Below are 25,216 nucleotides of genomic sequence, written 5' to 3'. Positions count from 1 at the left end.
AGGGTGTGTGTCAGGAGGGCGGTGAACTGTAAAAATAAAACATTGACCACAACGAGATAACTTAATGCACAAGCACTCCAAGTCGGCAGTATCGTCCGACAATATGGCTTCAAGCTGTTCTTTGATTAGAACCGCCACGCCACCATCTCTAGAGGCACTGCCTTTTCGAAAAACTTTGTAGTTCGTTGAGAATATAGTATAACCACTTATTTCGCTGCATAACCATGCTTCAGTAATTACTCTGATGTGCGGATCATGTTGGAGTAGAGTGATTTCAAGGAGGTCAGTTTTATTTATACTCCTTTGTGCATTTACATTAATGAGGCGTAGGTTTTCCATCTATGAAAAGTTGTATTTATGAAAAGAAATAAACTCCAGAAAACGATTTTAAAACACAAAAAATGGAGGTGTCAACACCGGTGGACGATTACAGATCGAAATAATGTGCGATTCCGATTTAATGGTAACGACCTCATAGTCGGGCGTAAGCGCGAAAAAATCAGGAAGCAAATCGCATCGCCTTCTATTCAAGATAAGCATGCATACCCCCACCCCGCTTTCCAGTACGATTCATATACAGTGCAACCAACTTATAACTAACCCACTTCTAGCGAAAAAGCTGCTATAACGAAGTGATTTTGCCTTCCCGTCCCAATTTTGGCATTTTCTATGCCTTTTTTGGTCCACTTTTAACGAAAAAAATAAATTCAAATCAGTGCATAAAATCAAGTATTTTTTACATAAGAAACTAGAATGATATATTTAAATACTTCTTCCAGCTTTCGGGTTCATCGAAGGTAAAGAAACCGCCAACTCTTTACTACCGGGCGCCTCCTCCAGCATCGTTTGCCCTTATGTCCACCTCCGCCCCTTTTGTGAAAGCTCACTTCCACGCGTTACACAGCCACAGCTCTTGGTCACCCTCTCAAACCAAGGGAGCGCCTCCGCTTTAGGGTTGAGGCATCTTTAGGCTTCGGGCTTTCGGCGTCGCCTGTCGTCATCTCATGTCATCGTCACGGTAAATTAAGTTGCCAAACGATGGTCACAAAACAAGATAATTGATAAAACTGCTTAAGAATATTCTTACGTGACTTCCACTAATTTAAAATACGGGCATAATCAGGATTTAACTGCATTCATAAGAAAAATTTGTTTAAATTACTTGCCAAAATTGGTTTCAAACATCAGGATTTCTCCTATGACGCATATTTCTTAACATGCTGCGATGTGTGACAGAAAGACAACTTACGGCCAGTCTGTTTCTCATTTATTTGCTTAAATCCGGTTCAACGCAAGAGAGGGCGCCACCGCCTCGGCAAGCGCGCGATTGCTTCTCCCACCGGTGCTTCAGCGGCGCCCAATCAGCGCGCGCCGTGTAGCAAGAGAGACTTACAATTTTTGAATACACTTATACACTGCAATCTTCACCCCTTCCGACGTTTTACGTTAGTGGAGATGGCCCGGAATTTTTTTTATGGTAGGCCGGTCGATGACCGCTGCCTGTGCGGCTGGCCCGCAGTTTTGGCTCGCAAAGCCTTGTTCTTTCACGTTTATCCTTGCTATGTATAGTGCCCCTTGTTTGTTTGAAACACGGAGAAAAAAAACCGTGGTATGAAAAAATAACACCTGTTGACAGATATTTTGCCGCCCCCTGTAAAGACTTCTAGCGCCTCTTCGTGCGCAAAAAGCAAAACATGGAGGTGCATGGGTGCACTCCTAAAGTGCTCCTTTCTTTTAACGGCGCGGTGCCACCAGCCAAACCAAGCGATGGCTGACCAAGCGGCCTTCCCAACCAACGTTACTGAATAACTGTTCTAGTAATGTTGTGCCCAACCGCTTACGCTGCCTTCCCGCGCTGACGACACTGACGACGATCGCTCAGTGCGTCAGTGGTTCTGGCGCTTTCCATTAGTCAGACTTCGGTATCTTCGTCACTGGGACTGGTGGACTCTTGATTGATTTTCTATAGTACTTTTCTGGCATGCTTGGACTTTTTCATCCCTGTGCGCTCTGTATCGAGGCGTAAATGTCGAGTCCTCTGAGGCCCGGAATGTCTACCGCAAAAGCAATGGTGCTCTGGTAAAATAGAAGCGCGCCATTTTGAGTAAGGTTGGGCAAAACAAAAAAAAATACAGACATTGTGCGCAAGTATGACATTGCGCAGTCGGCGTAGGCGAGCATCATCAAATATTGACGCTGTTTTGTATAGGGATGTTGGTAGCGGTGAACGGAAACAAACTCCCGCTGCGACTTATGCCGACGTGGAAGTCGCGCTCTACAAACGGTTTCTAGATGCCCGCGCGAAGAATTCCCGCTAATGGGCCGGTCCTGCTAGAAAAGGCCAGTAGTTCGGGGATCGCTCTTAGTCAGGAGAACTTCAAAGAGGGCAATGGATGGCTACAGCGGTACAAAGAACGGCACGCATCCCATGCATAAGCATATTGGGTGAAGCTGCGTCCGTCGGCGCGGACGGCCTCAAGCGTTAGATGGAGAAGCTAGCGGCCGCATCTTTGAGACTTACGCTGTCAGGGACGTATACAAGGGTGGTTTACCCATGCGGTTTTACAGCAGAGCTTTCTACCTCTACCAACCAACGATTTCTTCGTGGCGTGCGGGACAAGAAGCTCCGAATCAGGGTGGCCAGGTACTCTGAACAAAAAGTCGCCGGGAAACTGCCAAGAGTAGCCAAGAAAGTCGTCACCTTGAACTCGACGTTTGAAAGGTAGCCAGAAAAGTCGCCACTTGGAGAAAAACGATGCTAGGCATTTTGTTGGATGCAGGGTTGCCAACTTCCCAAGTTTTGACTGTCCGGCCGGTTTTTTCCGACAGGGGGCCGGTTTCAAAACCGGCCGTCATTGGCCGGTTTTTCGGACGTTGTGTCGCGTTTATTTTTTGGGTTTTAGAAGAACCAATTCAGTAACTAAACGATAAATATGCGTCGACAAGCTACGCAAATACACTCGAGCATAGAAAATACGCGGGCTAGCGTGCTTGCTGTGTTAGAGGGGGACACAGGGGAGTAACAGCACACTGAAATGCCGCCGCGATTGCCAGGTAGCATAGTATATTGCGAGTACTGCGTAGAATGGAATATGAATATGAATACATGTCATAGAAATATGAAATACATTATGTCTCCTTCATTGCGTGCTTTTTTGACGTTTGTTGGTTGGATTCAGATGCAAAGCAGAGCTTTTACTGGACGAAGTATGGGCAGTTACAATTCACTGGAGCACTCAAAGCAATAAGCAAAAGCTCAGTCACTTTCAGTAGAAATGTTACGTTGATTTCTCTGTAGGAAAACATGGCCATAAATTGCATGTCATATCATGAAAACGTAGTCCCTTTTTTCAACACAAATTCAACCTTCTAATACAACCCCCCCCCCCGACACACACACACACACATGAACCGGTTGTTTGCGTGGAATGGTGGCAACACTATTTGGAAGGCCTGTGTAGAAAAAAAGGCACAAAGTTCGAGGAGGAGCTCAATGGGATAAAAATTATTATTCATGTGCTACGGATCAGGAAAACAACAGCTGTTCTCATTGTCGGCTAAGAAAGCGGAAATAAGTTTTCGAAAAGTATTCGATAATCATAGAGCTTGGGTTCACGGCACACTGTTTTTCACTCCTTTCACCGCCTCCCTACATTCACGTGCCTACCATAAATCGTCACACTCTTACCCACCAGCACCCTACTCCCACATGGAATATCCGCGCCCGTGAACTACCTAAACATCACACTTCATACTGAGGGTGTTGCTTGAATTCTTCGACGCGATTCTTAAGGCAGGTGATGGATATTAAAAAAGTGACAAAACATGTCTGGAACTGTGCCGGTAATTAGCAGCGTACGTTGGTGTGTTTTTAGTAACCCTAATTCCTTGGCTCCTATCTCCACTCTCCGATATCATTCCAATTTTCTTGTTCCGGCTGGCTTCTCGTTTCATCGCGACTGCTGACGAGCCGTCATCGACGAAATGAGGCCCTTTTTCTCAAAATGAAGGTGTTTAAAGACCCGGAAAAATATAATCTACAGCGGACCAAACACGGATGGTGAGGGGGAGGCGGTTTTCACTTTCGGAGCACAGTGTCGATGGCGCGGCGATAGGGCGCTATCACCCAGCGTTCACCGCGCGCACCTGCCTGCTCGCACAGGCGGGCGCGTCGGAGGGGCGGCTTTGCGGTCTGCTTTAAAGACGGTTTTCTTTGGCCTGTTCTAGCTTGCTTCACGTCACTGCCCGCTTCCTTCGCATGGCTTGAATATTAAATGGCTCGACGGCACCTCCTGGGAAACTGAGGCCCGAAGGAATTAAGTGGTCGTATGGCAAAAATTCGTTAATGATTGGTTTGCAGAGCGTGGAAACAAAATGTAGAGACCACGCGCTGATATCTAGCCGATAGAGAAACTCTACCTTTTGCGCACTGCTTTCAAAGAATGGGACTCCGTTTTCTAAACTGGTGAATACCAATCCGGTTGTGTTTTAAGAGTAATAAAATGCGAAAGGAGCAAACGGATCTCATAAACAGGGATTGTATTGTGAATATTCCCTTAGCTTTTTCGCAATTCTCAAACTTCCGAAAGTAACTAGTTTAAACTAAGCTCACATGCCGAATTGTTTAGGTGTCTGCGCTTGTGTCACGCGGTGGTGTAGCCCCAAGTTAGCACATCAGAATGGCTAAGTTTCGCTATCTCAGCCTTCGAAAGGGGCTCCTCTCCGTTTTCTGCCGACGCACGGCCGGGCTACAGCGGCGGCGTAGGGCTTTCTAGCCCAGCTGTGACCAACGCTGCAGCGTTCGGTACGCCGCCCCCGCGAATTCCAGGTAACGACAGGCAGAGTCTCTGGTTTCACTCGTTGTAGATAGAGCCACGTGTGTGAGTTCAAGTGACGTCGTATGGACAATTATTGTGGGTGTCGTTTAAAGCTTTGCTTTTCAACCACCTGCACAGCATGGATTGAAGCCAATTTTTCTTTTGGTTACTGCCAGCGAAAACTCTCGCGGCGAAGACGACCAAGAGTGTGAGAAAAAAACAGCAAGAATTTCGTCACGGTGTTGGTGCGCGCCCACACGGAATGCTGAGACAAGCCTCTTAGTCATTTGCAAGTCTAAAACCTCGCAGCTCGGTGAAGGTGCTGTCAGTGCCAGTAGCGGACACACACAACTGGAAAGTATAGATGACGAGGGTCATATTCTCTGAGTGGCTGGTTACCTTGACAAGCAAATGAGCGTGGAGAAGCGCAAAGTTCTGCGGTTGCTCGACAATTGCAGTGTACACCATGTAAACGAACCTCTAAGCGCTGTCGAGCTCATTTTCCTTCCTTTAAACACAACCTCTAAGCTATAGTCGATGGACCAGGGAGTGATAGCAAACTTTAATGTTCACTATCACCGTATTGTTATCGAGCGTGTCCTCATCGACATACAGATCGCTGACAACTCAGCAGACTTGAAGGTACTGCTGGTGAAAGCAACACGTTTTGCAAACCGAGCTCATAGGGACGGGAAGTCGCAGACGATACTTCACTACTTCCGCAAAGCAGGCTCCTCGCGGTGTAGTAGTGCTGCTGGATACAAAGCAGCAGCAGTTGATATCGGTGACGTAGCCGGTGCTGCAGCGGCTTCCATTAGCCTAGGGCGGCTTTGGGTGTCTGCTATCGCTGCAAATATTGTACCAAGTGGCTTGAACTGAGTGGATTTCGCCCTCACGAACGAGACGTGCTTAACAACGTGACGACTGACGAAACGTGACGAAAAAGACGAATGACACAAGGACAAGCGCTACTTTCAACTGGAAATTTTATTTACGAAACAACGTATATATCCGAAAAAGTGAAAAAAAATACAAAAAAAAAACAGCGCATGTGCGCATCCTCCTAAACTAGAGTATGTGCGCACTGTACAGGCGCTCACACGCTCCTTATGCCATGTGCGTACCCAGGAAGGCCAGCTCTTTTGCTGATAAAGATACGGAGGTCGTGCTCACACAATCTTCGCCAACACGATGTATCTCAGTCGCCTCCACAATCTCCCGTGTGCGCTGATCGGGATCGCGAAAGACAACTGTACATTCATCAAATCGAGGAGAACACTTGCAGTTCTGGCAATGACTGGCGAGGTTCGCGTCCGCGCCTTTTTCCGCTCAATTGGCATGCTCACGGAGGCGTTGATTAAGGTACCGTCTTGTTTGTCCAACGTAGGCCCTATGGCAAGACAATGGGAGCTTATACACCACTCCCGCAGTGCAATCAATGGACTGATTTTAGGGCTTCACCCTGCACTATTTCTTTTCTTTCGGAACCGGGCACGTAACAGTGCAAAGCCGCGACAGCTTTTCCGGAGCAGATATCAAAACTTTGACGTCAACCCTTCCACCAATCTTTTTAAGATTGTGTGAAATGCCGTGTAGGTAGGGAACAACCACCACCTTGTTAGGGTGGTGGGTAGCCTGGTTATCTTGGTCGCCTTGCCCAATGCCAGCCCGTTTTTGCTTTGAGCGAATTGCGTCGGCCACCGCTACGACCACGTTTGCGTGGTAACCAGCTGACCTTAGGCGACGCACTTGCAAATGGAAACTGGTGTCCATAAGGTGCTCGCATGTTTTGTTCAACGCACTGTTGAGGCAGCTGCTGGCAATGGCTCGTTTCACGAGTTTGGTGTGAGCAGACCTGAACGGCCGTAGCTTGTCCTTGTGTCATTCGCTTTTGTCTGAATTTGTTGCGCTTTAAATTTGCACTATGGAGGCGTACTTGCAAATGAGGAACTCCCGATCGACGAATTCGCCGGCGGTGTTTCTGAAAAGGAAAAAAATCGCGGATGACGGAGCATCGGTACCCGAGGCTAACTGCCGGTGACGCACTTCGCTAAATGACCTCCAGAACAGCTGCTGCTGCTGCCGTTGACACGTTGCGTATGTACCGGAGTTGATAAGCGGACTACGGCTCATACTTGGCCATTATTGAGGCCGCAGTTTCGAAACGTGCACTCACGAAACGCCTGCAGAGTACCCTCGACCACTTTTTGAGGAAGTTTAAATAAAATTTTCTGCTTGTTCTACTCGATGCTTGCACTCTTTTGAAGTCCTGATATAGCGAAGAAGCGGTTATAGGGAAGTTATTTGCGTTTCCCGCCGATTTCATTACAACCGAGCTACACTGCAGTGCGATTAGTATTGTGGTATAGCCTCCTACACCTTGTTTGCATTCAAACCGCGTTTTGGTGATTATATTCACACTGAAAAGCATATTCGTATGATTAACAAGATATAAAACTGTGTTATTCTTGTTTGTACCCGATTGTTGAAAATGGTTCATTTAGAAGGAGCTCTAACTCCGTTAAATCAACAGGTTTTTTTCCCAAACGTAAGCATGTGTAAAAAAAGTGGCAAGGCATGGGGCAGAGTAAAAACTGCAAAGTGAAACACCGCGCAATACTGCCGGGTGGCGGGTCTATCAACAGAAATACCTATCAAGGGTATCCGGGTAGGAAGAATTTTAAAACAGCTTGTGTGTCGAGGCCAATCGCTTGCCGTCCATAAATTTGTATTTCGATGTGAATGGTTGCATTGCATGCGTAGAAGAGAACAAATTGAGGCGGAAAAATATGCTGTCAATGAAAGTCAAACCCTTCGCCTAACGGATGAGCCGTAAACAGTCTGACAATGAAACTGCATGCGGGTGAAGACAAGGAAGTATCCAGTCTTGAAAACACGAAAGCACAAATTTCCCTCGATTTTTCCGAGGTTGCGGTCACGGGGTATGTCCACTGTATCAGGGTCTTCCGTTTAATTAGCATATATTTTGTCACCTCGTGACCAGACGTACTTCCTACCACCAGTTTTATTTTCAAGATAGCCATGCCATGAAGACGGTATCATTCACGTAGACAGGCGAGTTAGGAATGTTTACAAAGACTTTGTTGTTCAGCCGAAATTATCCAGCCTCATCAATGAGTGCATCCTTCTTTTGGTGTCGAGCCAACTGCACAACAATGCAGCTAGGTTTCGCCTAAGAAGGAACCCGGTGACAGACCTCAATTTCGTGTGGAGTCACTGGAACTTCATCAAGGGTTCCAAGTGTTTGCACGATCTCAACGACTTTTTCGTTAGGCTTCTCACCAATTCCTTTAATCTCAATGTTTTTGTTACGGGAACATTGCTCGGAGTGAAGCAGGCGGGACTCGGTATCAGCCAGTGGTTTCATCAAGGCATCGCAATCCGCTCGCGAAGCAGTGTTTCGTTCTGTGAGGGTTTCGTTATAGGCCGTAATAGCATTGTAGTCCTCAAAAGCTCAAGGACTTCGCGCCAAAAAGTTTGGTTAAATTCTCAATGCTTTTGGGATCGTCATTCCGACATAAAAGTTCTCAGATTTCCGCACGCAAGCCGCGGCATTCTTTATTTCCTGAAGCAGTTCGCTTCTAAGCTCACTGATAACTTGTTGCATGGTGGGCGACATTGCATAAATGTTTGTTTCAAATGCACAAAATTACACGGCCAAAAGTGGACAAATTTGGGAGACAGTGGCAGCAAATATAGGCAACTTTAGAGATAGGCGTTAAGAAAAGCATAAACAAAAAACCTCCAAAACGCAGAAGAAAAGCGCGATGCACGGGCCGCTGTGCTGTCACTGCTCACCGGTATGCAACCAAAGTGACGCGTAAGAAATACTCCCGGTGCAATTTAAAGTCCTCTAGAGAGGTATGAATACCTCTCCATTACTGAAAACTGTATTTGTTGAGTCACTTGTCAATTATTTCCTTTTTTATTCCTTGTTTGCATTAGGGATCACCCATCTGCAAGAGTGCTCTTCACGACTTACGGATATCTTCATGGAACTCATCGGCGTGGAATGTTTCTTTAATGCTGTATAAGCAAAAGCGCTCCGATTTCAAGGGTTCAATGCGCTACGGTGTGACGTCAGATGAGTAAGTGATATCATTCACCAAGAGCTTTTGTGATGTGTTGTCAGCCACTTTTCTTCCAACCAATTAAAACGAGCATGTGCTATCAGAAATGAAACACAGGGTCTATCGCCTAACCGTATAGGAGCGTTTGTCTGTTCCTTCAGAAACCGAAGTAACCGGACCATGCATGCGCTCATAGCGGCTACGATAGCCATAGCACACCTTTCAGCAGGTTTATTTTATGTGGCTACGATCACCATTCCCGCAATTCAGGCCACATCGATGGCGTTAATCGCAAATGCTTATCCACCGGCGTATCTAACGCGCTTTATGAAGAGGCGAGCTGCTGAAGCAGCGATACGTCAGCCAGAGCGGGCACTTTAAGGAGACCATGAAGAAAAAACACAGTTTGGTGCATAGAAAGCACCGCCTTGTCTGGATAACGATGGAAGCAATTTTAATTTGTAGTTCAAATAAATAATGGAGATTGTAAAGGAAGCAGACGCTGCAGTGGCGACCCCCCGGCCAGTTTCCGGCAGCTTCTCTGCGACGTCACCTACCCTTGTTGGTTCAATTCGCGGCTGCCTACCTAAGCCACCGCAAAAAAATACGACTGTGCGATTGTACCGGGGCCTCTGGTTTCGTTTGATCGTATCACTTCAATGATAACGTGCAGTAAACACGAATATAACTATAAATTTAGTTCTTGTGCTCGTTACGTCATTCCTGCCCTGATAACATCACTATAACGTCAAATTTTAGCGGTTTTCAACATTTTTTTTTAATTCTAAAACATCTTTGTCGCTCAGTGGAGGTCGGGGAGTTACCAAAAGAAAGTTTTTGAAAACTGAACAAAGTTGTATCTTGTTTTTATGGCCCCTTCAGGAACAGTAGCATTGCTTGGGTTACCTTGAATTAAAATTTTGGTAGGTCCTCCTGTCCGTCTCGTGCTTCATATACTTGACGGCTGGTGACTATAATGACTGTGTATCTGCTTCCCTGGAAATTAACTGCTGCCATGGCTTGCTCAAGTTCACATTCATCAGCGCAAAGAAAACGAAGGGCATAACTTAGGCAAAACACAAGTACAGAATCGAAAGTACCAGTATCTTTTTAACATAAATAGACGCTAGATTAGTTCCTACGACGGCAAACTGAGAAGCACGGTATCGAAGAGATGCGAGGTTTGCTGCTTTAACAAAGGGCTCATAATCAGTCCAAACGCGACAACATTCAATTGAATCCAGCAAACATGTATTGCATTCATCACGTAAGTGGCAAGAGGGGATGGAAGACCGTCATTGTTTGGGTGGGCATGGAGGAGGGCGAGTTGCGTGGCAGAGGTTCATATAGCCAAAGAAAAATGAATATTTGATTTAATTTGATTACAAGCGGCAGAATACAATTGGGGTGAAGACAGTAGATACGGGGCTAATAGAGTTATAGCAGAGCGGAAACCAGCAATTCTTTGTAACTTGGTGAAGAAATTAATGAATCGAGAGTAAATTGAAGAAGGGTTTGGGCAAAATTATTTACAACGCGCTAAGGCGGGCGGGGAGGCTGCAAGTAATATATTTATAGGAAAAAAGAGGATTCGGACTACACCGGATGAGAGTGGGTGCAAGTCTAGCGGATCGGCCCTCGTTGTGCGGTTGAACTCGATAGGCAATGTTGCTAGTGGTGGCGACAACAACCGCGACGGTTGATGTTGTGATGGTGATGATGATGCTGATAATTTTGGTGACAAACTTTAATTCTCCTACCCTTGTATTCTTTCAGCTGGTTCTACTCCTACCCAATAGAACATTTCCAATTCACGTCGCCGCGGATAACAGGTATGCACCACTCCCACGGGCTATCACGGTTCCCTTTGTGTGTCGGTGTGTCTCTGTTTTACAAGCAACTATATTGTGGTGGTAAGCGCCTGTTTATTGTCACGTAGACAAAAAATGCAGCGGGGGGGGGGGGGGGGGGGGGCTGTGGCAACAGCATATACGTCGTAGGTTGTTTCCACATTCTCCGCCCAGTCCTATACTTTGTCTTGGGTTGCAGGCATTCACCAGATAATGCTGGACCAATCTGTCGAAGCCACAACTACGTGCTGTGACCGCTGGGGAATGAATGTAAACCTTGATAAAACCATGTTCATGCCCATCACTAACAGGAAACAGCCATTTATTTACCCGTACAGTATAAAAGGCATCCCCATTTTACTAACAGAAAGCTACAAATATCTTGGCGTAACAATCACTACTAAACTAACTTGGTCTTCCCACATTGCGAAGGTTTGTTCATCCGCCCGTAGAAAATTGGGCATGCTATGGCCTAAAATCAAAAGTTCTCCCCCCAGTACTAAAATGCTAACATACAATACAATATTCAGGTCTGTTTTGGAATATCCATGTGAGGTGTGGGGTGCGTATACTAAAAAAGATGTTAACAATCTAGAGGAAATCCAAAGGGTAGCCGTGCGTTTTATATTCACCCGATTTCACCAGTCTGATTCCACAACTGAACTAATGAATGCTAACAAAATTCCAACTCGAAAATCGCAGGAAAACAGCAAGACTAAAATTTCTTATCTATCTATTCAACAAAAAAAGTGCACTAGACCTATCAAAAATTCTTGCTGCGTTATCTTCGCGTCCAACAGGACGATATCATTCCTAAATATTCACTGTTATCTTTGCTCGTAAAAAAAATTTCAAATACTCTTTTATTCCTCGCACAATAACAGAAAGGAACGAACTGCCACATCACATTTCCAAGTCTGGAAACGGGTGAAGAGGTATTGAAAACTTCTGTGAAGTGTGACTTAGATCTTGTACCGTAATATGTTGTATATTTGCCTGTTAGTTTGTGCCACCGCTGTATTGTGCAATTCTAGAGTCCTTAGCTGTCCTTGGTCTTGGTGGAAGACTGTACGCCTGGATTGCGAGCTGCCTCAAAGGACGTGAAATTTTTATGTGCACGCCAGAAGGCCCTACTTCCCATCATAGTATACAGAAAGGAGTGCCTCAAGGAGCCGTTTTAAGTCCTCTATTATTCGACCTTACGCTTATCCACCTAAAGCGTGCGCTCCCTCCCGGCGTCAAGGTCACACTTTATGCGGATGACATCTGCATTTGCTTTGCGGCAAAGTCACGTCGTACAACGCAACAGCGGCTGCAGAAAGCTTTGAGCAATGTGTCTTCGTACCTTGCGTCCAAGGGTCTCCGCCTTTCTTCCGAGAAAAGCGTTGCCATGGCGTTCACCCGCAAGCAGATGAGACAATACCCTCTAATCCTTGGCGGTCGTTGTCTGCAATACGCACGAACCCAAAAATACCTTGGGATCATCGTAGATAGAAATCTATCATGGGCGCCGGAAGTCAAGCGATTACGTACTCGTCTCTCCGCGGTGGCACAAGTTATTGGATACCTTGCTGGATGTAGATGGGGCAGCGACTGCAGATCCATGGTGCTTCTCTGCAAAGCATATGTAGACGGCTTGCTGCGCTACAGCCTGCCTGTTGTGCAACGGCTGTCGCCCACATGCAAAAAGCAACTCAATGCGGCTAGAAATAACTGCCTGCGTACCTGCCTCGGCCTTCCTAAGGGCTCATCGTGTGTTGGCACTGTCGCAGAGGCTGGTTGCTTGCCTTTAGATATTATTAGAATGCAGGAAACATTTCGAATATACTTGAGGCATACGCTGCACGCAAAATCCAAGTTCTTGGCAGGTATTGTACGATGCAACAAAATTTCGAGCTTCGCAGAAACTCTAAATACTATAAACATCTCTGTACATACCCAACAACGACAACTCATGCCATCTGATTTCCCGCCTTGAACTCTATCACCCCTATGCATAAAATTAAACATACCTGGACTCACATCAAAAAAAGTTATGCCTCAGATATGCCTCCTTCAACTAACACTTGGCCATATAAGTGACCAATACGCTCGTATGACCCACATTTTTACTGATGGATCATCTACGCCTGACTGCAGTTCTTCTGGGCTCTTCATTACATCCACCGGCCAAGCACTCTCATACCGTCTTGAGCGCCCAACATCATCTACATCTGCTGAGCTTCATGCCATCAAACAAGCACTTCGCTACATTCTCCGCTAGCAGCCAGCACAGTGGGTAATCTTTACGGATTCGAAGGCAGCACTGCAAACTCTTCGACGTGCCAGCTGCTTCAGCATTCATGAACATATATCCCGCGATGTCTCTTACCTAAGTCATCTAGTTTGTGTCGCCGGACACCGCGTGATACTGCAGTGGATCCCTGCCCACTGCGGCATCATAGGCAATGAAAAAGCAGATGAGGCTGCCAAGAGAGGATTGCAACTGCGGAACGTGAGGAACATTTTCTTCACGAAGCACGATGCCTCTAGGCTAGCAAAGGAGCTTGTTTTCAGGGAAAGAAGCACCTTCTGGTCTCTCCCGGAAAACCAGCACGCATTCCTGCATCATGTCGACCCAACTTTGGCACTGAGGTTACCGGAGCGACTTCCACGTAGGCTACAGACTTTGCTCCATCGCTTACGTCTCAACGTGGCGCTAACACATACCTACCGCTATCGCCTTGGCCTAACCTCGAACCCCTATTGTGGCAACTGCGGTTCACCAGAAACCGTCGAGCACATTTTACTGGAGTGTCCTACATACTATCAAGCAAGAAACAACCTCGCACAGAAGATCGAGTGCCTCAACCACAGTTTCTTGACTTTAAAAGCACTTCTGGGACCATGGCCATCTCCCTCCTCTCAGCGTAAAGTGCTAACCGCGTTATTTGAACATCTCAATGACATCGGCGTCGCTGAGCTGATATAGGACCAGACCATTCTTGCGCGGTATTTTCACGTGTCGCACTGACGGACCGCAACGCACACGCTTCCTCTTTTTTTTTCACTTCTTTTATTTTCTCCTTTCTTCTCTCTCTTCCACCTTTCTTTCTATAGAAACTTTTTTTCCCTACTCCCGTACCCCGCAGAGTAGCATGTCGGCGTTAACATGCCGGCAGTCCTCTCTGCTTTCCTCTAATAAAGAGCTTTCTTTCTCTCTCTCTCTCTCTCTCTCTCTCTCTCTCTCTCTCTCTCTCTCTCTCTCTCTCTCTCTCTCTCTCTCTCTCTCTCTCTCTCTCTCTTTCTTTTTTTTGGTCATGTTTCTTGTATTGTACTATTATAAGCAATATGAAAGGGAACACAGGAACGCCGAGAAACACCCTCAAACCCAGATAGGGGTGATACGCAGCGGCCGCCGTCAGAAACAAAGTGGAAAGGGTGTCGCTGTTCTAACAACTGTTCTTATTACCGCCGTGCATATGGCCAGCAGACAGTGATAAACCTATTATATATGGCGCAGCTGGTAACATCTTGCGCCGAATATTTACAAAAGGTAGCACTGTTACTGAGGCCATGTTCAGACTACCGACGTAAAAGCCATATCGTGATATAAGCACCTAAAAAGCGGCAGGTCACGCAGTTCGGTTGGCTGAGACGTGAAATGACGTCATTCTTTAAAGTTTTACGACAGTTGCGGCAGCGGTCTGAAACCGGCCTTATATAAATATTGATTTATGGTAAAGCTTGTAAAGCAGGAAAAATGGGCTGCAAGGGTGAGTAGAAAATCAGTTTATTTGCGCTTGCCAAATAAAAAATACGCTAATGAAATCAGGCAATAGCGTCACCCCAGCTCATGGTTGTCCGTTGTTTTGTTCGTTGGTGGCTTAATAACGCGTCATTCCACCGCTGATTTTAACGACGGCCTCCGTTCTTTGGGGCAGGAACACGTAGAGGGCCTCGATGAATGCGGTATCCGGTTGAAGGCACCTCTACTCATGTTTTATTGCTTCCCATATTATGTCGGAGTTCGCCAATTCCAGGGACAACTTGAAAAGGTTCACTTTCATACGGCCCCAAACATGCTCTGTAATGATCATGTCGCCACCCTTCGCGCACAACTGAAGTTGCATTACCCCATCGCTCTTACAAAAGGCGCGCCACGTCCTTCGTTGTGTGAACGGGAGACAAGTGATGCTGGAAAAATTAACAACCATCCGGGTGCAGCCCGTTCAACACGTAGGGGATCATTTGGTGCTGGAGTAGAGAGCAATATGCAGCACTGGTCAACCTCCCATCAACTCTCACAAGTGCGCCTAGGCCTTCTTGGGAAATCGTCCACCGGACGTTCACAGACACGCGTCCGCTGGTGGCCACCTCCTGGATATTCTGTGGACTAAAGCGGGTGTTTTGGTTCCGTCACACTCTCTTTCGTTGGTCCTAGCGGCTCGAGAACGTGGACACGTCAGAGAAAACCACACACTTCCACTCGCACTCACTCCAGCTTCGGTGTTCAGTAGCGAATCTCAGGCGCGCTGCTTTATTGGGTGCGGTGAGCAGAGGTTTCGGGGCGGCGATGCGACTTCGCCGTCCTGCTTTTGTAAGCCTTCGCCGTACCGTGCTGTCGCTCAAGTTTGCAAGGCCAAGAGCACCTCGAACGTCCTTTGCACTTTGAAATGGTTTGTCGTTGACGGCAGCCGCGATGAAAAGGTCTTGGTCGTTCGTAGTTGATCGCGGGGTCGCCTGCGGCGCGGCGCATCATTTATACGTCGTTCATCTCGGTAAGCCTGTATAATCCGATTGACCGTTCTGAGTGGGCGGCCTGTCACGAGAGCAATGTTGCGCTGCGTATAACCTATTATAGACATTTCTACTATATCTTCCCGTTGTTTAAGTGGCACTCTGGGCGTCGTCAGGTAACAAAACCCCATCGGACTGCTCTGCGTGGGCCACTGCGGTGTGCGACGGGAGTTTTTCTGAACAAACTTGGTGCAAAAAAGTCGCACGACAGACAATTTATCTGTGATTCTTTTCATTTTTCTTTATTCTATTTGCCTCGTCATTGGTTCGAGGGCCACCACTTTCAAGGTTCAAGGTGCACTGACAACTAGGTGCGTCGATTCAACTAAACAATCGGTTCAGGACGACCTCGGTCTGAGGGTGCTATTAAGCGGTTGTGCAAAGAAAAACAGGATGAATGAAAGAAAATAAAATAAATCTTTGTATGCCACTGTGACGATCACCGTCTTATCGGCTGTTGAACGATACCGTATTATCGGCGAGATGACGAATGCTGCTGCTTTGCAGAAATGCCAGCGTGTTGGAGTGCCAACAGTTAGTGGAACAGCGCCCTCCTTTCCCCCTTTGTTTTCACAGCGCCATCCGCGTATCGCTCCGAGTCTGGTTCGAGGCTGTTTGCCACGCGTTCCTGTGTTCCCTTTCATGTTACTCATAATAGTACCAACCCCAGTCCTGCCTGGGGTATTCTTGGCCTGCAAAAAATAATCTCTACGTGGCAACCACCCACTGCTCAAACGTAGCTCTTTGGAGGGAAATAGGATGCGGCTGCCTGGGGCATCCCCATATTGTATGATTTACGTCAACTGTTCGAAGCAGAAGAGAGTCACTTATAAGAGAACAGCCCCTAAGGGACCAATGCTGTTGCAAGCGTTCGAAGTGAGATAGCCTACGTTCCTGGACTTACATTTACTATGTCGAAGAAGTTACATTTTAATGCGTGCTGTACCCCACATCTCCGAAGTGTGCCTGCAAACACAATTATGGTTTCAATATATGTAATAACACACCTTTCGGGCCCCTGCTGTCTTTTCAGTATAATGGTTGCAGACCTAACCATGAGGATAGGTGAAATATAATATTAAGTGTTTTTAATTTGAGATCGTCGGCTGAAGTAGTCTGACCGCGGAAGCAGTCACAACATTAGATTAAGTACAAATAAATCGTGCCGCAGTTCTGAAATTATGAACAGTTGAAGCATTTTTCTGATCCAGGAAAAATACATTCACTGATTTTTCTGGAAGCCATATCGTATTAGGCCACTGCAGGCTGTTGAGACGTAGATCAGCTCTGCGTGGCTATGAGAATGGGGAACTCACCTACAGGGAAACTCTACACTTTTCGGCTTTTTCGGTGCTGTTATATAGAGCTGATATTTGGAAAAAGACAATAAAAATAATAGGAAAGAATAATAACGTGATAATAAAGTGTATGTATAAAGCGTGTCCGCCTTTATATGGTTAAATACAACAAAGTTTCCGCCCTAAAATATTATTGGTTCTTCTAATGTATACGAAGCAGAGCGGTCGTTTCCTGCTGCATTAGATATCTGCTACCACTAGGTCCAATAATTGATATCATTAATTTACGTCGGTGATCTTCAGTCATTCGGCCATTGATTTCTGCCACCACTAGCTCATCAAAAATATCCGCACCTAAGAGGTTGTGAAATGGAGTATTCAATGAGTTACCCACGCTTCAAAACTGGCCTTTGTCCTTTTTTAACACTTTGTGCACTGCATCGGTCTCCACTGTAGTGTTATTAATTACGAAACGTAAAACAACCCGAAAACGAAGCTAAAATGATAGATTTTGAATTGAGTAAACCTGAAAACTCGTTGAAAATACGTGCAAAACTTTCAGCGCGGGTTCTCTTTTACTTGCAGAGGAAGTGCTCGACATCACGGCATTGCACCGAGATTTCATCTACAATGACAGCATCACATCGAAACTGGAATGCCATGGCCCAAGTGATCGCAAAATCACTTTCGACTACTCCATAAAAGAAGTAGATTTCACAAACTTCACCCGACACCCAAAACCCATAAACGGTAATTATATCGAGAAAAATTTGTAGTTTTTTTTTTTTTGCAATCCCAAAATAGAAAGAAATGTGGTATTATTTCCGGAAAAGGTGGAGTGCTTGGAGTTGTTGAGCACATGCCAGCGGTTGAAGAAAAGTGAGAATTCAGGGAGAGTTTTCGTGGTGAAAATTTACACTAGATTACCTTTCATTTCATCTTGCTTGCCACCTCCGGGTGCATTCGTTGGCCAGTAAGCGGGCATCGTGCGGGGATAGAATAAGACAACGAAAACATTGTTGAGCAGTGCAATAAAGCTTACTTGTGGGTGGGATCCGTAGTTCAAGAATCCTTCGGTGCGACCCGCCGTCTTCGTCTTTTCAGCAGCCTACAGCTGCTTACTGAGGTCAGAGCTGTCAAAATCTCTGTCTTCAGCCCAATAGAAAGACACGGAACGTGATCATAGCCTCGATTCGACTGCCATTGCAAGACCAGTTGATAGGCGGCGCAGAAAATAGAGACCATGTCAACAAGTTAAAGACATACTCCTATAGTATTTCAGCTGCAAAAACATACGCCTCCCTGAATATATGTGTGCGCGTGCTTGTGCGCGCGACAGCACAGCAGCTGTTGTACACCAGTAATCAATAGGGGTTTGCATGTTTCAAAGCAAACTGCTAAAATATATCGCATGCGGTTCTACACAGTCATACAGCAGTAGAAACGTATTTTAAAGTTACAGGGAAGTAGAGAGATCCATACTATTATTATCCCGTTCTGTATGTGGCTTGCGAAACTTGTTTACCGCGTATTCTCAAAACTTCCAGGGACTTATTACCTTGCTTTATCAAGTAATCAGTGGCCACAAGCAAGAACGAATATGTTCTGGTGCCTGGTAGAAAGATCTACCCTTTCCAACGTCGGTTCACCTGCTATGTTTTACGGACCAAAAGGTAAGCACTCCCTTCACTGGAGCTTTTCTTTAACTATAACCTTTTCCGATGCAACTTGTACAGCCTCAACAGAGGAGCAGCGGTTTGTAAAACTACTGTCGTTTACCACCTTCAGCTCTTTGACGACAAGTGTAAATGGTGTTCCGCAGGGGTTACCCTCCACCTTTTCTTGTGAGCATGCCCTCGGAAAACCAAAATATCTTGCAACAGCTAGATATTCGTACTTCAGAGCAATTCGAGTGCGGTCTGCTCAGCTGTGACCCGGAAACTCAAATAAAAGCTGTCCAAATGCTTGAAGATGCCGACATGGCTCAAGGGCTCGTGACCGCCACTTGGGTAGAAAAGAATAATGAAGGCTCCTGCCCATCCCCTTCCTTACTTCATTTTCGGCACACACAAGAATTTTACTTCTCTCTCGCTCTCGCTCTCTCTCTCTCTCTCTCTCTCTCTCTCTCTCTCTCTCTTATTTTTCGTGCGTACAGTTTTACCGACCTGCTTTGGCTGAGTTTGAGCAATTTCACAATAGTCTTTAAACATGACGCAGTGTCCCACCCCTCCTCACAAAGGTGCATAGATCATAACAAGGAGTGACGGGATCTCCTCACCGAACGCAAGGATCCCCTGGAAGCTCAAGCCTAGTCGCTGTGCCGAGGGTAACTTAATCGATCGAATCCCTGCAGCACCGGCGCTCTCCCGAACCGAGTAAAGCCGGGTGAGGCACATGGTGAGAAGAATACACGGGGCAAAATGACTGAATCCCACACCTAGTCACGACGGCTAGTGCGTTCCAAGAATGTAAACTACTGGAAAGAACCTGCGGTGTTGGAGCACGAAATATAGATAGAGACTAAGTTACGAAAACCAAAAGGCCCAACTAGACTGCCATGGTCGGATTTACAATAGTTGCTAAACGTAGGCTGGCACTCTACGTGTGTTGGGCGAGGAGAAAGGAATGGTTGGCGCGGAGAGCTCAGTGAATGAGGCGAAAGCTGAGCACCAACATTATCTCGCACTTCATAACGTCCACCAGAGTGACCTCCATAAGTTCGTTTTATCAAGCGTATCAGAGTTATCAGCTTATTGTTTGACGACGATCTTAAATCTAAAATCATCACCACAGCTTTCGCGTCTAAAATCGCTCAAGCATGGGTCCAACTCCTGCGACTGCCGCCATGGCCGTAGGCAGGAGTTTGTGTTGAGCCGGGCAAACCCATTGTATTGACTGGAAAGAGAGAGAGGGCAATTGCGCGTGGCAATGTGTTCCTTGGTGGCTTGGAGATGGCAAATCCTTTTTTGCATCCCCCTGCCGACGGCCATAACTGTCACCGTGTCGTCTACTCAGTACACGACAAAAAGGTGCGATACTTTTGATCGGATTCCTCCAGCTTAAATCCCGGATATTTCAGTGTACTAAACCCGGCTCTATGTATCATTATCGTGTGGATGTTAACAAAAATAAAGGAAGCTCACACTAACGCGTGAGACTTGAAGGTAGCGAAGCTGTACGCCACCTTTAGGGCCATCGCGACGGCTTAATTTCACGATTGCAGCCGATTTGCTTCTTCGCTGCCTCAACGACCTTTACTCCATTTTGTTTCTGTAGCAGCGAAGAAGAAGCAAATTGAAGGAACAGAAAGAACGAACGGAACGCGCACACTTAAACTAGACGTCCCCAGGTACGACGTGTACCCTATCACGGGTTCTGCGTCGAGCAGGTGGCCTGATTCCTTTCCCCATCATCACAGCCGAGAATGAGAGATTAGCACCGGCTTATAAAACCCACATAATTCCTTCAGCCTCTGTTACTGTTCGGCCTCTTTTACTGTACAGCCTTTGTTGCTGTTTTCGTTGTTCTTGTTCCTTGTTTCACGTTTTTTTCCTAGATTTACGGTCGCTGTCACATGACTAATCAAAAAGTGTAACCGGCACAGGCGCTGTCATAGCTACCCCTGAAACATGTTTAACCTGCGCACAAAGTGTATATTTATATGTAAATAAAGTTATTGTTTGAAAACAAATCCACTTCGTCGACAGACTATAGGCTCCGTTCTTGAGCAGAGACAATTGATCACGGCTTTGTAGATTGCAGAGAAGATGTCTTTTTCCGTGTCATTTTGCAGCGAACGCTCAGGAAAGACCTGAATATTGCGCCTTTCTCAAACCGATTTTTGCCGTTTGGCTATCCTGGTGACCCGCACTATCACATGTTTGTGTTGATTGGTTTATACAGTCTGTGGCCATGTCGTTTACGTGATAGGCATGCCAAGCCACCAGTATCAACAAAGTCATATTTCCGTGAAACTGTGGCATTTGTACATAGTGTGTGTAATTCGCATGACCAACCGCCTGACTGATTCTCTCTTTTAAATGCTTGTCTGTGTTTGCCTGAATTTTGATGCTTTTGTGCTCCTCCTAACTTCAGGGTATTCTTCTGTTTGCTTGACTATGTAGTCCTCGTACTGTTGAGCCTCAGCATAATATCCAATGTAATAAGGAAACATAAAGAAATACGGTCGTAGCCGAGTGGGTAAGACGACTGGCTCTAACTCCGTTGATCTACCTGACGCAGGTTACAGTCCTGCCGGTGATTTTGTTTTTCTTTATATTTTTGTGCTGAGTTCTGTGAAACGCAGGAATCAAGAAATTGCTAAACTTCTTCTCTGTTAAAAAACTAATTTCGCTTTTCTCGAATGTCTTTACAAGTCTCAGTGCCGTTATGTATGTTTGTTTTTCGTGCAGACAATCCCACTTTCCTGCCCCAGAAGTACACTGTGACCGCCAGCTTGCACGACCATGTAATTCTACGGGTTCAGGCTGTACCCGGAGAAAGCGCGACTCCCTCTGTGCAATTCTGGGCCAGAGTTAACTCGGCGGGAGAACATTTAAAGCTCACGAGCCATTCGGTCACCTCTCAGTGGGATATACCAACAGTCGACCTGTACCACAGCGGAGTGTACATTGCCCAAGGCCATGGTGAATCGGCTGGAAAACGTCGGGGCGTCTTCAGGGTGATTGTTCGCAGTAAGTTTCTCTCTGTCCTTACTTTGCGTTGTAGAGCACGGAAAGGCACGGCAGCGCACTTTCATGCATAATGATTGTGTTCGGCATAAAATTTGTGCAGGAGTACCCGACTCCGCTTCATTCGAGTGCACATTATCGAGTAACGCGCAGGGTTAACTTACTGGCGCTGGCTGTACCATCGACACCCAACCCCTACGCTGGCGAAGTGTACCCTCGCGTATTCATTACATCAAATGCAGCGCTCTGGGCATTTGCTCGACAAAGAAGTAGTCCACCGAAGAACACGCACGCTGCATGGTGCCCCGCCTTGACCAGCGCCTTTATGCTGTTTCTCTGCAGATTTCCTCATGTACCTGGTATTATCTGCTTCTCAAAGTTACTCCCGGTCGATTGACGCAGCTCAAATTGCATCGGGACGTCCACACGCCAGCAATCGCCACTTGAAGACTAAACCACGTAGCACATCCCACCTAGGCCGTCTATGGCCACGGTGAAATCAGCCGCAGCTGCAGCTGCCGCGGCCGCCGATCAACTGCCTTATATTATTGCGTCAGCAGGACGCCACATTGTGCCAGCCCGAATGCTTGGGAAATTCACCTCCGCCGTAGTGACTTTCGAAGGCCCGCACGTCCCTTTGCACTTCCGGTTACAATCCTCCGCACCGCTACCGTGTTCGCGCGTCCTACACGTTGCGAGTGCAAGCCTGCCTAGGATAGATGACAACATGCCTCTGAACGGCCGACGTGTGAGCGTCGCGCTGTCGGTGATTCAAACTTCGGCGGCGGCAAACGCTTCGTGCAGCGGCTTGTCTCGGTGGGCAGACGCCGCAGCAGATACATCCTCGTTCCCCTCTATCAGATTCAAAAAGCCCCGATACTTCCCGCCCTCACGAACTCTGGAAAGAGGGTTGTGTGTGTCTGTACTATGTTCGCGCCGTGTGCAAAAAGCACCGGAAGAAGCCGTGGAGCCGTTACGGCGATTCCATAAAACCCGACCTCTAGGTAGATAGTTCTTTCGTTTTGGAGCAGCAATTTCATGTGGTCGCTCTGCTCGAGTCCTGTACTGTAACCTAGCCCGTAAGGGTATTTTTTTCTGTATTGCTTCTGCTTATCTCTCGTCAGTAAACCAGTTAAGTTTGCCTTCGGCTTCTTGTCGTCGCTTCCAAGGCAGAAACTTTGGTTGGCCGCTCTTCACCACGCTACCACGCATAACGGAGGCGTTGGAGCCCGGTTTGTAGACGCCTTCCCGTTTGTAACAACCAGCGGCGGGATGGCAACGTCGCAATATTTCGCGCTCACGGACTGCACACTCGAAGCCGCCCGTATCGTCGATCGGTTCAATGGTGCACTTTGTGTGGAGCCATCGGCAGCCAACGCAACGTTTGTCCGACGCCTGACTTGACCGTATGTGCCCAGTAATGAACGGGACCCTCCCCAAGAGCACATCTGCACATCGAAATGTAAATTATGCGGACTTGCCCACCCAACCGCCAGAAAGGAAAGCAGAAAAAAATGCTTTCTTCTGGCCAGCCCATCTACATACATTGAAGTGTGAAGTCCTCTAGCATCGCAAACAACGCTCAAGGATAGCAGCCAATACAACACGCAAGTTCGTCGTCCATAGTTGCTTCATCGATACCAGAACCGCGAGATCTTCCCCCTCTCCCAGTCCAACATAATACCATGTCGTGAGTGACTGATGACCCTCGTCTTCAGCAATTAAAATAAAAAAACGCCAACCTCACGAAACAACTCGATTTGCAGACGATTCGCACGCAAAATCTAAAGTGTTGCATCGAAAAATTACTGACCAGCCTAACAACGCAGCAGGTGGTACCGACACAGCGAGCCCATGACAGAGCAACATCCCCGACCACAGCGCAGACCACATTCAGCAATACAGCGTCTTCTGAAATAGAGCGCATTGAAAAGCTCATTGATTCCTGGGCCAAATCTATGGAAGACTGCATTGCTACCCTTCAACAACGACAAGAGGATGCAGAAGTACTGAAAAGGAAAAACAGCAAGAATGTCAAACATCATTGCCCCGGCAATTCGACCAGCAGCCGCACGGTAACCAGCCAAGCAACCCACCTAGTCAATCGTACAGTGCCATGACCACGGAGAAAAAAGTATTTGAGGAGGGGAATCTGCCGGGCTGGGACAGCGCTGGTGGGTGGCACGTTAATGTCACTGCCTGGCGAGGAGGAAATGCAGCTTTTGGAGCAGGGCAACAGATAGCGCGTCAAGCGCGTTGCCATTGTTTACATGTTCTTCTACGGACGCCACGCACAGAGAGAGAGAGAGAAACAACCTTTATTAGAGCCTGCTGTGAAGACGCGGCTAGTACGTCGCAATAGCTGAGCCCCTTCCAGGCTTGCTCACACAACCTCCGTGGAGGCGGCGCTTGCAGGCCGTTGGCGTTCGAGGCCAGCCATTGCCAGCTGGACAGCCTGGAGTTGGTCTTCGTAGTTTCCATTCTTCATGGCGTCCATGAATCTTGGCGGAATTGTAGTGTTTCTGGCTTCTTGCGGGTGATTTTCACAATCCCATAGGATATGGGCCATGGTGGCTCTCTCTCTGTTGCATAGTGTACACATATCACTAACATACACCTCTGGGCAGATGTGTTTGGCTACCACTGGAGTCATTAATGAACAAGTCTGTAATTGTCTATAAATCACTGCTTCTTGTCTAGTTAGGTTAGGGTGTGGTGGTGGGAAAGTTCGGCGATTGATGCGGTACCACTCGAGAATGTCTCTATATGCAGTGAGTGGCTCCGTTTCTTCGGGCACTTGCGTCGCAAATCGGGGGCTTGGACTCTCAGGAGCGCCGCGGCTGGTGAGCGCGTGCGCTGCCCGGTCCGCCTCCTCATTGCGGTTGCCGTGTCCATCGCGTGAGTCCAGTGGACCCACGTGTGCCGGAAACCATCTTAAAGTCACTGGTGTCGTTCTGGGGGGTAGGGCCCCGCACACCCTCACAACACTGGGGGAGACACAGTTTGTAGCGTAATGCATGATCGCCGTCTTCGAGTCACTAAGCACAGTGGTGCATCTTGGATTTGTGATTGCAAGTGCAATGGCCATTTCTTCGGCGTGGTGTGCGCTTCTGGCTTTCATGCTGCTCGCAGTGTATACGTCACCAGAGACGGCGGCTATTACAACTGCGACGTACGCATTTGGTCGGTCCGGGTATTGGGCTACATCGACGTAGAAAGCGCCCTTATCCGTGTCGTGCGTTGCTGTGAGTGTCTTTGCTCTTGCGAGTCTCCTTTCCTGGTTGTGTTCTGGGTTCATGTGCCGGGGAACTGGAGGCACGTGGAGGCTGTGCAGCAGATCTTGTGGGAGCGATGTTGGGACCTTGTTGTCCTGCATCTCCTGTCTTCGGAGGCCGAGTCGTCGTAGGATGTAGCATCCCGTTCTTGTTTGTGACAATCTTTCAAGCTGCGCCGTACGTTGGGCCTCAGCTATTTCGTCCAGCGTGTTGTGGACGCCAAGTTCGAAAATCCTGTCCGTATTGGTGTGCACGTATAGTCCAAGTGCTGCCTTGTATGCCCTGCGGATGATGGCATCAATCTTCTGTCGTTCGGCTGCTTTCCAATTATGGAATGCCGCGACGTAGGCAATGTGGCTTATCGCGAAAGATTGTACAAGTCGGAGGAGGCTCGTCTCTTTCATGCCCGCGTGGC

General features: G+C 47.2%; 1 protein-coding gene across 3 annotated transcripts in view; it reads left to right on the top strand.

The window, feature by feature from the left end:
• The window catches only part of LOC144162552 (receptor-type tyrosine-protein phosphatase T-like), a 616,771-nt gene that overhangs the window by 428,506 nt on the left and 163,049 nt on the right, over window positions 1-25,216 (top strand). Inside the window, exons 4-8 of one of the 3 annotated variants that reach the window (XM_077693137.1) lie at window positions 8,784-8,926; window positions 10,685-10,740; window positions 17,421-17,585; window positions 18,383-18,508; window positions 21,248-21,529. The exons of the other annotated variants lie outside the window; for them this stretch is intronic. Coding sequence (XP_077549263.1) covers window positions 8,784-8,926; window positions 10,685-10,740; window positions 17,421-17,585; window positions 18,383-18,508; window positions 21,248-21,529 — 772 coding nt within the window. The remainder of the gene's footprint in view (window positions 1-8,783; window positions 8,927-10,684; window positions 10,741-17,420; window positions 17,586-18,382; window positions 18,509-21,247; window positions 21,530-25,216) is intronic. 3 annotated transcript variants of the gene reach the window in all.

The sequence above is a fragment of the Haemaphysalis longicornis genome, unplaced genomic scaffold, assembly GCF_048455015.1.
Source record: "Haemaphysalis longicornis isolate Haplotype H1 unplaced genomic scaffold, Haemaphysalis longicornis Haplotype H1 scaffold_12, whole genome shotgun sequence".
Classification (NCBI taxonomy): Eukaryota; Metazoa; Arthropoda; class Arachnida; order Ixodida; family Ixodidae; genus Haemaphysalis; species Haemaphysalis longicornis.
The sequence above is the reverse complement of the archived record's forward strand: the minus strand, read 5'-3'. Positions and strand labels throughout refer to the sequence as shown.